The following is a 14850-nucleotide window of genomic DNA, read 5'->3' as shown; positions in this document are numbered from 1 at the left end:
GGAGATGTAGGTAAAGATGTTGGGTGGGAAGCTCTGAGCATTCCCCTGTCTCTGCTTGCTATCGAACTGATGTTTGTTGAATTTGCAGGGAGCAGAGCATCTCTGAAGAAAATGCCAGGGTTTGGGGGGGGCTAAATGTGAATGTAGAGTCTTTATTTAGAAAATATTGGCTTTTATGTGTTTTGGTGAAGTATAAAAGCGTATTGATTTTGATGGGGTAATACAAGGGATGAAGCTATCCTATTAAGTTTAGATGCAAGTATTGATAAGCTGTGACATAAATTTAGCAAGGAATATTCCACGAAATAAGGCAAAAAAGACGAATTAAACTACTTTAATAAGAGGAGAAGAGCAAAAATTATTTGTTGAACAAAGCCCTTGCTAGCAAAGCTGGAAAAATACCAAAACCAACAAAAAAAAAAGGAAGAGAACTGTTTTTACAAAAGACATATTACTGCACTTTAGTTCATGTACCATATTCTCTGTTGAAAATTCCTCTGTCTGGTTTACTTAGTGTAAATGGATTTGGGCCGTGAGGATAATTCATCTGGGCAAAAGCTGGCACTAGCACAGTAAGAAGAAAAATGGGCAAGCCATAAACGGTTCCATTTTAATTATTATATTCCTTGACACAGGACAACTTTTATATCACGGCCAATGTCAGACTGGGGTAAAATCGGTCCAGGGTTATGTTTCCATAAGCATTATCTTGCAAAACTGCCAGACTATCTGCTGAGTAACAGTCTCCGAGTCTGTTTGTTCATCTTAATATTTTTTTTTTTTTCCCCCCTCACAGACACACTATGAAAGCGGAGAGTATATTATACGACAAGGTGCTCGAGGGGACACTTTCTTTATAATCAGCAAAGGAAAGGTAAGTTGACACCCTTCGAAGGCAAATGGGATGATGGCAACGATGGCTCTCGAAATTCAGCGCCAGCCAGCGCTTTCTCTCTCCCTTCCCCGAGGCACAAATGTTGCAACACTTGACATTTAATTAAACTTCTTGGCGCTGTATCTGTAGGGAAGAGTGGCCTGAAGGGGAAAAAATAGATCTCATGCTGTTCTACACATGTGCTCACAGTGAACACTTTGGGGTTGAAAACAGTTGTTGAGTCTCTCAGTAAATGACCAAAAAGCTCAATTTTTTTTTTTTAACAGTATACCCTACAATACTCAATGTTTTCTTTGCTAAGTTATCCCTCTTACAAGGCTGACTTCCAGACTTCATTCCCATGGCTATCGCTTCTCAGCTTCTCCAAATTAAATAATAGGAAGCCAGAGAAGTCTGAGCTCTCTCCTTGGGGAAGAAAAAAAGGTCTAAGTTTCTGTTCCACTGCTCACAGGGAAAATATGCTTTTTGACCTCTTTTCCCATAAAATCCTGATGGGATTTTAGAGAATGAGTTTTTTCCTTCCGTTCAACTTTTTTTTTTTTTACTATTTTTTTAGCTGGCCTAATACTATTACGCTTGAGAAACATTTGGCTTCTTTCCATGTAGGAGGATGGAGATACTCAAGGGAATACACAGTGATTTCCCACTGCAGATGAGATGTGGTACATTGAAAGTAAACTCAAATGGATAAATATGCTTGAAAGTAGGCCAACCCCGGCCTCCTGGTTCGTGGGTCTGATGTTTGCACCAAGGCACATATTAACGTTGGCCTTGCGTAATTAAGGGTAGCAAACCCCCATGGCCTCCACAGAGGAAGAGTGTGGGGGTTGTACACGCCGTTGGGTTGTCTCCTGAGGCAGCTGTCAGCTCTCGGGTACTAAAACTAGATTTTCACTGTCATCTTCCACTGTCTTATCTCTGGGAGCCGGTCTTCATCGGAAGAAAAAAATGGTCTTTTTCAGATGAATAAGATAGTCATGGACAAGTTTCTGAAATTAAGATAATCGTGGACCTCAGAAATCCAAGTTCAATGGTATTCCCTCATGCCCTTTCGCTTCCCTCCACTCAGAAATAATATTTCCTCTTCTCCCAGAATAAGGACAACCATGATGCACACTTCAAATCCCCCCCCCCTTTTTTTTTTTTACCCTTTTTTAATGGGCAAAAATAATGGGAGGGTGTGCCTCCCGCCCCCGTTGAGTGTTTGAAGCCCCCCTTGCCATGGTGGCCAGCCTGTTGGCAACGATGCTTTTGCCCCACTTGGTCAGGTGGATCCCAATCCCTTCCTAGCAGTCCTCAGTCTCCAAAGAGAGTCCCTTGGTTGTAAAAACCATATCCCTGTTGTTGACACCAGCTGGGCAACCAGTTGTTGTCTTGCACCTCCTCAAGCCCTTACACCTCGCCTGCAGGATGGAGGAGAAAACCACCCATGCCCTTGGCCGTTGCTCCAGAGCCCTGTAGTCCTGCTTGAGATGCTCCTTGGCTTTATCCCTGGCCTTTGCTACTTTATATTACTATAACGGCTGATGGCCAGAAAAAGGGAGCTAAAATAATACAACAGACACAGGCTTGCTGAGAAATTCCCAGACCCTTAGCTGGATCTTGGTGGCTTGACAGAATTCCCACAGGGACAGTTAAATTCTGCCCAGTTTTCTCTTCCAAGCTTACTGATTTGCAAAAGAGGTATCAGTGACTGATAGAAGATGGACAGAGTTGGAGAGGGTTTAATTTTAATGCCTCTTATTGGGACGTAAGAGCTACACAGTGGCTGTAATAACTAACCCATGCTAAGGATACAGCCCAGGATAGGAGGAATAGAGCCTCAGCAGTGAAACATGGAATAAATAGCAATGAAATATAGAATTAACAAAACAATGCATACTGCCTGGGACTTTTTGAAGCAGGGGCACATAATGTCCCGTGTCCCATGCTAAAACCCGACCCAGGCAGTTGAATAAGCCAGAAAAAATGCTGGCTGCAGCTCATGTGCCTGGGACCTCACGTGTACTTTCTGTCTTCAGCAGCATCGCGAGAGCTACTTATAAAAACTCTGCCTTGCCTTTTATGTCAGAGTGTCTGTAGTGACAGTCAAGTGAACAGAGAAGATTTTTTACGTTTCTGAGCCCGGCACTTCTCTCAGAAATGCTTAGAAAGACTTCTGCTTCGTTTTCTTTCAGCCCATGCTCCATGGATAGTTCTTTTAGGAGCAAAATCCTTTTCCCTTTTTTCTCCGTCGACTCCATCCACCGCACTTGATCCCACTCCTGAGCTCATTTAGTTTATTTTAGCATGTTTTCTCAAGTCCAAGTGAATAGAAATCAAAAGTATGTTCAAAACACCCTGCATGCAGAAATCTCTTGAATAATGAGTCGGATGAAAACAGCTCGGTCCCTTCTGCTTGCTAAGTGCTGCTGCTCCGTGCCTGCTCTGTACCTTACCTGTACCTGGAGACGACGTGTGCCATGCTGTGCCATTGTATACCGTTTTCCCCTTAAAAAGCCATGGCATGGCACCAATTTAATGCTGGATCGTGCAGGTTCTTCAGTGGTGCCGTGGCTATTCAAATGGCTCATCGCTTTGAACCACGTAGAAATCACACTCCCGTAATCCCTTAGCACTCATTGCTTCAGTTCAGCGGAGGTCACGGAGGAAGGGCTTAAATCTGCATTAAAGTTGCCTTTGTTTGCCCAAGTTGGTTTTTTTTTTTTCCCTCATCAGCTACAAATGTTCCTGGCTCATCCCTTACGCGTTCCCTACCCTCACCTGATCTTCGATGAGTCACTGCAGATGTTAAATGTAGCGTGATGTAGACTGAGGGCTCGTTAATGACTCAAACCCACTGGTTTTACCATCCATAAAAGAGATGGGAGAAGGTGCGGGCCACAATTGTAAATTTAATAGTGAAATTACAACTGGAATGTCTCTAAATCCGAAAGGATGTGTCTGACATCCCAGATTTTGGCTTTGTGAATTTGCATATGCAAAAGCTCTGAATAGAGCTAAACAGCCTGAAAAGGAGAAGCAGATGAGAGATTTTCCCATGTATGTGAGCTACCTCCAGAGAGTTGCTCATCCCAATTAAATTTTGGACAGCTCAGGCTTTGGAAATGCCTGTCCCTCTCCACTCACCATAGACAGAGACTGGACAACTAGATTTATAGATGGTTAACGTTGGGAGAGGTGATCCCCACCACGCACTGATAGCAGGGGGTTGTATTTCACCCTCCTTCTCATACCATAAGAGGTACGAGTTACCTCTGATAACAGGTGAAAAGGAAGAAATATTTCTCAGAGAGGGCCATTACATCAAGAACGTTCATCTGTCATGGAGACCTTTGCATCCTTGGTATGTCATGCCATCCTCAGCACCCAGCGGGATGTCAGGGGCTTTGTCATTACATGGCAGCTGGGATTTATATCCCATACTGGCACGGGAAACCAGAGCCAAGGGTGTTCAGATGATCAATTGCTATTTTTCTTTTGAAATTGTTTTGGAAAATAAAAAGGACCCCCCGGTGAGAGGAAATCATCACTCACAGATGTGAAGTCATCTTCCTGTTGTTGCAGTGCCAGCTTCTTCAACTTAGGCTTACTCTAGGTTATACTACCCATGGTTTTACAGTGGGTAGAAAGTCTGCTTTCCGTCAGCCGTAATTGCTTTTCTCTTTCACTGCAAAAAGAAAAAAATAAAAAACAAGATGGTATTTTCCTTTAAACGTCAATGAAAAGACCTGATTTTTTGCTCCAGCTAGAGTTATCCCCTCCCTGAATTTGAGAGATAGTAAAAAGGAGAGGAGGCGTCTTTCATCCTGTAGTGCTCCAAACTGTTTCATTTCAATTATATCTAAATGTATATTATTTTTGTTATTCCGTTCCCTTAAGTGAACTTAGCAACGCAAGAAATCGTGCGGAACAAAGCTAACAGAAGCCTATGCCATGTGTCTGTCTGATACGCAGAAAACATTTGGAACGTGTTTCTGCTGCTGCCTCCATACGGGCGATGACTGTGCTTGTGCAGCCAACTCACTGTTTAGAGTTAAAACCTTCAAAAATCTACAAGTATTGCATTTTTGCAAGAGGAGTAGGTACCTTAGTGGAAAATAACTGCTCGTTTTCTTGGAAGGTTGGTTGGTGATGCTGAGGGGGAAGAGTGCAGGACTCTGGAGAATTACGTGGTTCTCGGAGGAGATACGGACCGGAGCTTTTCCTGAGAGATCCGGGAGATGACGAATCCCTCTCTGAACAAACAAATTTCATTTGTTTATTAAAAGTTTTCTAAATGCTGGGGGGTTTTGGCTTTTCAACAGGTGAATGTTACTCGTGAAGACTCCCCCAGTGAAGATCCGGTCTTTCTCCGTACTCTAGGGAAGGGAGATTGGTTTGGAGAAAAAGCCCTTCAAGGGTAAGTGCTCCTTACGATGTAGCTCTTACGTTGAGATAATTTTTCAAGGACTTTTGCAGCCTTCAGAGGGCTCTTGCAATTTGGAAAGAGACTGGGAGTGGGTTTATGCTTTTGGAGTCGGGCGTTGTCACTTGGTGGTGCGTGTTGCAAGGAGGCGGCACCTTAATGGGGAAATAAGGTTGGTTCTGCAGTTGAGTGGCCAAATGTACATCTTCCCATGTTTGTAGGCATCAGAAAATAGTTCATCTTTGGACTTTCTTCCCTGACTGTGCATTTGAAGGTCAAAATGTTTGACGTTTTGCAACTCTGGAGTATTTTTCACGTGTGGTAAGAGCATAATCGTGGTCGTCTTGATGAGGTAGACGGCTGAAGGCAGGGCAGGGGTGGTGGTTTTTAAATTGTCTTATTGTGTATATATGATTTTGGTGGAGGTGGGAATTGTGTGCGAGTGACCCGTTTTGTATAAACCTTTTCCTTTGAGGCTGAACTAAAGGAAGAGAAACTGTAAATCCGTATTCAACAGGTGATTATTATAAAAATATGCTTTATTTCCTTAGGGAGGAATAAGACTAAGAATAGTAAAACATGTGCTTTAGGCAGGAATTTGGGGCACCCGTTCATCTTAATGGACAAACACTCATCCCATCCTGGGTACTTAGCTGTGCGTAAGAGCTATTGGGCTTCTCTTTGATGCTGTGGTAAGGTGTTCAATCCCTCCTAAATCAGCCTTCTTCCAAAAAGAAGGCGGCAGAACGTCTGAAGGCCAAATTTCGTGTCACTTCTTGGCAGCCAGGCAGATGTATCCAGCACAAAACTCTAGTCTTGCCCCTACACATCTATACCTTAATTGTAAAATAATATGGTTATTAAATGAATGTCCTTATTTTGGTTACTTTTTTAATACTAAGCTAGAGATGAACTATAATTTTAAATTTCCCTCCAGAAACACGTAAGATAGAAACCCTTTTTTCTTTGTTTGTTTAGAGCCTCACAGAAACTTGACTCTTAGAGCTGGTATGTTTTTAAAACAGCACCAAATATATCGTGGCATCCACTCTAATAGCGAGAGCAGGCAATAGTGTGCCAAACAACATCATCTTTTGAAGAAAACCCAATACGGGGAATAAAAGGTATTTCCTACCTTGCATCCCTAAACAGTTCCAGTGACGTGCAGCACCACCGTGATGAGAATTTCTCAGCGTTACAAATGCAGTATTTTGGCTAACCGGCTCAGACTGAGATTAGTTAATTTACAATAAATACTTGTCTGCGTATATTTAAATATTCAATACATAATAACTTTGATCTTCTGAAACTAAATGGAAACTTAATAATTGAGAGCGTGTTCTCAACATGCGAGGAAAGCATAATACTGACATATTTTTTTGCTAGGGAGATGGCATGCCTGAAGTACCATACCTCCAGTTTGCTAATAAGCTCAGTAGTTCTGTAGCTAGATTTAAATTGAATAGTGTGAAAATATTGTAGTGTAAAGCATCCAGCAGCTCGATAAATTGCTAATAAATGAGTATCTTTCAGGACTGTGTAAGACATCACTGTTCAGCAACTTGGGAAAACTTTAGGGTGTTTCTACAACTGTAAAATACGGTTATGGCTGACAGCTCAAGATAAAATCGAATTTTTAGTGTATTTTCTTTACTTTTTCATCTTTGACTAATTTTTCAAAACTTTACCGGGACTTGCTTAGCAATACTTAATTACATGCTGTTAAATCATGTTGTGATTTCATATGTGTAGGATGTAGTAACAACTAAAAGACATTTCTTCCTGACAATATAAAATAATAGTTACAGCGTCCATTCAGTGTAGTGCTGCACAGCCGGAGGACAGATAACGAGTATCTTCTAGTCTCTCCCAGAAATATGTATGCTGACACAGACATCGGGTGATGATATTCATTATTCTGTTTCTCGTGCTCGCACCAGATGGCACGCGTTCTTTCGCAGTATCCCATTGCACACCGGCAGGGACAAAACAAGTCGTGAAATGATCAGGCACATCATCTTACGGTAACGCTCAAGGCTCCCAACTGTTACGCCGTTCTCTTACCTTCCTGGCTAATTGGCGCCGAGATAGCAGAGGTATCATTTACAGTATAGCGATACATAATTTAGAGTGTATTCACAATCAGTTATTTTTTGGTGATGTTTTCTTAATTGGAAAGAAAACATTTTTTAAGGCTGTTTACAGTAATTATTTCTATCACCAGGGAAATAACAATTCAGTCAAATAAGCAAAGGAAAATAACTCAGTGCAACTCTGTGACTCGCGTACCAAAACCAGCTAATAATTACGGTGTGCTGCCTTGGTGGCGTTCACGGCGCTGAATCCTTGCACGAGGGCATCTGTCTGGACCACACCGCATCCTCTTCCAGAGATGAGGTTTTTGGAGCGGCCATCCATCCATCGCGTTGGATGGGCGACATGGTTTAGTCAGCGGCGGACAGTCTTCCAGAGAACGATGGGGGAAGGAAAGGGGACAGAAAAGCAAATCTTTAGGAATATAAGAGAAGGCTCTTTCTCCTTCAGAAATTGTTTCCCATAGGCCAACTCAAAAGCGGAACAGTATGAGCCATTGCCTCCTCACTGTTACATTATATATTACATCATATATTGCATTTAGATAGAGCTGTCGTTTTGGGTGCTGTGGGTTTCACCCGGCTTTGGGATCCAGGAGGAGTTCCAGACCGTGGGGCAAAAGAGCGGTGGCACGTGACAGAGGGCTGATGTTTTGGAGAGGCGGCGATGGAGCCCACCTGGGTGAGCAGGAGAGGGATCTTGAAAGAAATGTTCATAGTTCGGTTCATAACACGCTGACCAAACTGGCCAACTCTTGAGGCCCCGTAGCTGGGATTTTCTGCCGAGCGCGTTGCCTTTTGAAGGAGGGGATCCCTAAACACTCGGCAGCCTCAAGTCTCCTGGGTAGTGGCAAGAGAGGAAGAATTTGGGAGAGTAGCCCACGTTGAAGCTGAGGCAGGGCTTGCCCTGGCCTCCACAATACCTGTATATCTGTTTTATGTATCTATGTATAAATAGAAATGCTGGGAGTGCATTGTACTGAAAAAAGTAATGGAAATATGGATGCCACGCTTTGATTTAAACTTACACAAATATATGAAATGGTTTTGGCAAAGATGTTTTCTATATCGTAAGATGAAAATGGCAGCTTGTTTGAAGGCTGTTTTACTGTATTTCTAGGCCGTTGTCTTTGAGAGGAGAGTTTTTAATGCAGTTACCAGAAGAGGTAGCTACTTCAGCGTGGCTGGGGTGGACACTGGTGAAGCAAAACAGGGTTATGGAAACACAGTTTTATTTTGAAAGCAGCTTAGTTTGCTCGTTTGTCCATGTGAGCTGTCTTTGAAAATAACGACGTTATTTGTTTTTCGCTTAGAGTTTTATCATCTTCAGTTGTGTTGCTTTATAAGTCCACGGGGGCATGTGTCTGCGATGGAATTAAGCCAAAGCGAACCACATACTCACTTGACTGTGAGCAAAACCGCAGCAGGGTGACAGCCAGTTTGAGGAGACGAGGGCATCTTGGCAACTGGTATGAATTATTTTAGGGCACGGCGTATGGAAAAGGTGTGGGAATTTGGGAAGCCTTCCTGCCTCCGGGGTCGGCTTGCGGATGGGGCTGCCGGAGGAAGCTCCTGCTTGGTGCAGAGAGCCCCGGCCAAAGGGTGTCCTCCCTTCGTCTTTCTCATTTGTAAAGAATAAAATACAGATTTTTTTGTTTGTTTTTTTATTATTATTTTTTCAAAAGGTGTTTGTGGTGCATAGGGTGAAGAAGAAATTGTGGTCTTTGAGTCATGCAGGAGGTGCTCTGCCATGGTGACAATTATAGCGATATTTGAGCTACGGTAACAGATTTATATATAAATTTTTTATTACCTTCACGATGATTTCAAAATGGGTATGGTAGTACCTGTCTCTCGTGGGACATAAAAACACATCTTCCTTTCATGAAAATTTGTACTGTTTCCCATTTATATCTCCGTCTCTGGAGGCTCCTGCGTAGTTATTTTCCCAATGTTACAGAAACCATTTCTCCTCTAACTCCCCCAAATCCCTGGGGTATGTTTTGTGCGCTGATAATTCGCAGGAGCAGTAAAATCGTGTATGTCTGTATGGGTAGGAGTGTCAAAAGACAATTTCCTTGCTGACCATCCAAAAAACTTTATACCATGTTTCCCACTTAAAATAGTGTGAATTGCTGTGACGGATGTTGGCATCAGGCATCAGAAAAAAGTAGTAATGCGCAGGGAAATGTTAGTGCCTCTTTAAATCGGAATCGCAGCTGGCAATGTCAGAGCTTTATTTATTCATAAATTAATGTAGGAACTGAATGTAATCCCAAAAACTTTTTAAAAGGTCCAATAGCTGATGGCTGAGATCAGAATGAGACATCAATAAATAGGACATCAGAGTATTGGCAATGCTATCGATCTGTTTCTTTTTCTAATATATGGTTGTTTTCTCTTGCTGCAGCCAGGGTTATGAGTCAGACTCCAGAATTAATCATTTTTAAATCTCTGTAAATGCTGCAAGAGGTGCTGGGGTCCCGCTCAGGCTCCTCTTATCCCTGCTCTAATTCCGAGTTTGCTTCTGTGTAGTTGCAATGATGCTACTGCTAAACTGACCTTTATATTACTCCTTTTCCCAGATAAGAACCTAAAAATTCGGTTTTTCATTAAAAACTTAATTGCCGAAACCTGTTTAAGTGCCCCACCTTGCTGCCCTGCTGTCTTCTTTCTTGCCCTTTCGATCTTCTTACCTGTTTCATTTCTTTTTTTTCCCCAGAAATTCTTTTCCCCTGTTGCTCACTAATAACTTTTGAAGGACTACAGGGATTTATTTACTCGGTTCAAATGCTGGGGGAATAAGACCAATTCTCAGCAGTTAGAAAATAGCTAACCTGGTAAATGGTAAAATGGGTTTGCATGCTGGCATCTTCAAATATTTTCGGTTTTGCAAGACACACGCAGTGCCCCGTACACTTCACAGCCGCCTTGGCTGTCCTGGAAAGGAAAAGTGCAGGCTGGAGTGGCTTTTATTTTTTCTTATCTTATTTTATTTTAAATTTAATATTATTTTATTTTAAATTTATCTTTATTTTATTTTGTAAAATGGATGCTCCTGTTCACACTGATCTTCACTCTCGCAGTAAAAGAGGGTATTTTTCACACTCCCTTGCTGTCAAACGTTGCCTGTTTTTCTTTTTATTTAATATGCACAAATTTCTGCTTATTACAAATCACTTGTTGGGAGGTATCTAACAAATTTTAATTTACTAAATACCCTGTCATTTCTCTCAGCCCTCGCTATGCCTGAACAGTTGTGTCTCGAAAAGCTTTTTCAATGTCCTTGACTGAACTTCTCAGTCAACGTCAAGAGTCGTGTTTCAGCTTCATCGGACACCTTCCTCGTGATACTGTGCTTCCACTAAAACCTTACCATCTGCTGACCTGTTAACCTAATTGCCTTGAATTTTCTTGGGAAAAGAGAATGGGATGGAGGATTGGAAATGTTTATTGCTCTGTGACATAGAGGCGGTCACACAAGTATGTGTGTGGCAAACAGGAGTCTCATCTCAGGCTGGCATTACAAGATATATATATATATTTAAAATTTAAAAAATAAAAGATATCTATATATATCTTATAGGATAATATAGATTAATTTCTGTTTCTCCAGGGAGAAGTACTAGTCCTTCTGTTGCAATCAGTGTGCTTGGGAGAGAAGCATCCGACCACCAAAGTGTGTTGGGGAAGGGTCTGGGGAGCAGCAAAATTAGAGTGTAAGAAAGCAAATGGGATCTGTGATGGAAAAGGGATGGGAAAATGGGCTGTGTGGTCCTGGCTGGGAAAATTATGGAAGGTTCCCACCTGCAGCGATTTCTCTTGCTCACAGCCTTGGCACGAAGCCGTTCCTTGCTTTCCTGTCATGCCAGGGGTTGCAATGCGAAGAGATTCACTATTCTCATTTCAGCCCAGTTAGGAACAGGGGAAAGAAGAAAAAGAAAGAAAAACAGCCACAGGGTAGATACTCAGTTCAGGATAATGTAGTTTTCCAGCCAGGAGTCCTGTGGAGATGAAGATGTACCCGTAGTGGTGGTGGTCATCTCAAAATTGAAGCAGTGCTTCAAATGTTGATGTGCAGGAGAATGAGTCTACAAAGAACCAAAAAAGACCTTTTTCACTTTGGCTAATAGGAGGGAGCGGGTTGGGAAGCACTTTTTATCACCCCTGTTGCTAAATAACGGGGCTTTCTTTAAGTCCAGGGTGTTTTGTAGCCCTTCTTCTGCCCGGCACCTGCAATACTGTGCGAGTAGCTCGTGGACCGTGGACGCGACACACAGCCTCCAAGGACAAGCTGGAAGTTATTTCATCCATTACGTCAGCTGCTTTTTACACTTATTACAAGCATTGGGTGATCTTAAAAGGTATTTTAGTCGTTATGGCTGCATTTCCCATCCTCTTCCCCTCCCCGGGTAGATCCCTGCCCATAAAGTCAGGCGAGACCTGGGAGGTGGGAGCCGGGGGTGATGGCTGATGGATTTTGACCCATCGCCCCGAGACACAGGGAACACCAGAAGCTTTTAAAGGGTTTGGAAAAGCTGTTGGCAAACCCCTGAAACAAAACCCTCCCGGAGGCTTTGGAGGGTAAGAGCTCAAAAGCCCGGACAGCTGGAAGCGAGGAGGCAAAGTGACACCGAGACGGTGTCACCATATGGTTCCCCGCGGGGTTGGCTTTCTTCCTGCAGGCATCTGGCCCCCGCTTGGGTCGGGAGAGGTGGCCGGGTGGACCTTCGGTCTGATTGATCTCCTGAGGGCACACCACGGCAGTAGTTAAACCCTACTAAAATGTCTCCCTGTCCTGTCCAGGCTGGCTTCTGGTGTTTGGGTGCCCTGATCTCAAAGCCCTTAGATAAGGCATTGCTCTAGCACAGATGAAGATATTTTATGATACTGCTGTTGCAAAGTAAATTATGAAATCTTCATCAGGGCCTTTGTGATTTGTTTAATTACATTATTGCAAGCACGTATTGATCACTAATGTACTTGCTTCACTTTCTCCAAGTACACATTCTTCACCCTTTATTTCTTCATAAAACACAAGCCAATATTACGTTGGCTTGCGCAGGAGCTTGCGGCGAGCGTCTTCAGCTGGTTGCCAAAAGCTCTTGATGCTCTGGGAAGTTCCCTGGCAGGGAAGAGGGTCCCAATTAAGGGACTCATCCAGAGCCTTTTAAAATGAGCTGGCAGGTTCGCCCCGGTTGTTGTTAGGCGTGCTCTAACTCACAAAAACGTAGCTATGCCTTTGTCACCTAGTAAAAATAAATCTGGGGTGGTTTTTCGGAGCTGTGTCGACTTCAGCCACCCCGTATATCAAGAAATAAGGGGGAGAGGACCCAGAGGGACGGAGCAAGATGTGTTGGCTCTAACAGCATCCCGCCTGGGAGCACTGCGTTGTGACTACCGAGATGAAGGTTACCTTGTGCTTTTCCGACAGGAATGAACTGATATTATTGACTCTTCTTGTCTTAAATGAGAATACAGAATGGATCACACCAGGTGAAACCAAAGGTCCATCTAGCCTGGTGTCCTGTCTTTTACAGCAACCAGAATCAATTGCTGAAGAACATCCTGAACCAGAGCTGGTGGCTTTAATAATTTATAATCCTTGGTGGGTTGTCCATTTACTTTTCAAACATGTGCAAGCAGTTTTAAAATCCATGACCTTCTGTGGCAATTAGTTCCACAGTTTAAGTATGCAGGATGAGAAGAAATGCCAATTTTAATGGGTTTTTTTTTTTTGGATGGGCCATCTGCTCCTCCTACAAGATGCCTCCAGGTTCTCAGATGTGCGGTTGACTTCTTGATTTGCGGAGAGCTCGAGAGTCTGTTGTCTGAGACTATAGATGTGGCAACAAGCTATTTAATGTGAAGACAAATAATAATTTTTCTTTACTATGTTTACAGTTTCTAGCATCTTAAATGACTTGGTAAGATCTCTGGCACTCAGTCCTACTTTTTCTTTAACAAGAACCACACTTTTTATATAAAGATTGTTGGAACTAGAGCAAACCGACTGCAGTATCGTTCTGCATTTTGACAAAAAGCTGCTCAGTCAATAATTTGAGGTTTTTTACTAATTTGTGTGCTGGTGATACAGAAAGCTGGTAACATCTTAGTCAAGCAGGTGTTGGTGAACCTTCCCAAAAAGCCGTGCGGCTTTTCAGATTTGCTCCGCGTGGCAAGTTACGCAAGAACTACTCTTCCAGGCTTGAATAGGTAAAGGGTTTCTTTAGGACCAAAGTAATACAGCAAGGAGAGCAATTGCAACAAATCGTACCCACAAAGGCTCTTTCAGTGTCTGTGTTTAGATGATCACTTAAAAAGCTCGAGTAGGGCTGGAGTTAAGCGGTGAGATGATGAATCGGGGGTTTTCAGCTGCTTGATTTTCCCCATTGTTAAATATCTTGCTTCCAAATTTCTTGAATTTCAGGGCAATTGACTTGGAAATGAGATGCAGCTTTATTTTATAATAACACTGAACAAAACCCGTTTCAGTCGAGCGACAGTCAACACCGCATTAAGAAGGAGAAACAAATGATTATGTACTTAAGCAAGATCAGCGAACACCAGAATTGGAGTCTTTTGTGCCTTATCAATCGCCTGCCTCGTACTGCGTTTGGAGCGGCCGCTTTGCATTTCACAAGCCCGTTTACATAAAATACATAATCATGAACATACATCAGTTACTGAAGGAATATCGCCAGTCGTGTTAATAGAAGGCTTGTGCACAAAATATGCCCTTTTTTTTATTTATTGTCTAAGAGAAAAAGAAAACAAATATCTGGCTTTTTATTTACTCTATCAAACAAAGAACTTCTTTCGGGAAACATGGCCATTAGGAGACAATTAGCAGTAAATTCAAAATTTTACTACTCTTCTTCTAACAAAAAGTACATAAATAAGGTTGCTCCAATTTCTACAGGGAAATCATGCTCAGAGCCAACTTCGTGACTCAAATGTAGTTAATAAATAATCAGGTTGTTTTGAGTCTTAAAGATAATAATCGTTAGTTTATAAGAGCACAGCTTATTAATAGTTCTGGCTTTTTTACAACTGAATCATGGCCTGGGAACTAAAACTGTATATTTGCTTTCCTTTGAGGATGCAGTCCTACAGAGCAGGCACAATATTTCTCCTGCTGAGTTTAAAATATATATAACTTTGGGCAACAAGATTGTGCCAGATGGAGGAAAGCAGAATTACAGAGGTTTTATAGTTATGAATATATTTGCTTACACTTACTGCAGTGAACGTCTCCGAGAATTTTTCTGATGTCTTTTTGCCTTAGCGTTACTTCAGAGCTTGAAAGAAACCCTGTTGCTGAAATCGGTAACGCACGGGAAATACCACGGAGGTATTATATTGTTGCTTTTTATTGGGTAACAAAGCTGCTAGAGCACTATTCATCTAAAATATATGTTCTGACTTTAAAGTTTTTAAAATAGCACAATTTG

General features: G+C 42.3%; 1 protein-coding gene across 3 annotated transcripts in view; it reads left to right on the top strand.

The window, feature by feature from the left end:
• The window catches only part of PRKG1 (protein kinase cGMP-dependent 1), a 523526-nt gene that overhangs the window by 387648 nt on the left and 121028 nt on the right, over nucleotides 1-14850 (top strand). For all 3 annotated transcript variants that reach the window (XM_050898610.1, XM_050898609.1, XM_050898611.1), the window contains 2 exons: nucleotides 797-874; nucleotides 5203-5297. In XM_050898610.1, coding sequence (XP_050754567.1) covers nucleotides 797-874; nucleotides 5203-5297 — 173 coding nt within the window. The remainder of the gene's footprint in view (nucleotides 1-796; nucleotides 875-5202; nucleotides 5298-14850) is intronic.

The sequence above is a fragment of the Gymnogyps californianus genome, chromosome 6 (genome assembly GCF_018139145.2).
Source record: "Gymnogyps californianus isolate 813 chromosome 6, ASM1813914v2, whole genome shotgun sequence".
In the NCBI taxonomy this organism is placed as follows: domain Eukaryota; kingdom Metazoa; phylum Chordata; class Aves; order Accipitriformes; family Cathartidae; genus Gymnogyps; species Gymnogyps californianus.
Note: the sequence above shows the minus strand (reverse complement) of the source record. Positions and strands in the feature narration are given on the sequence as shown.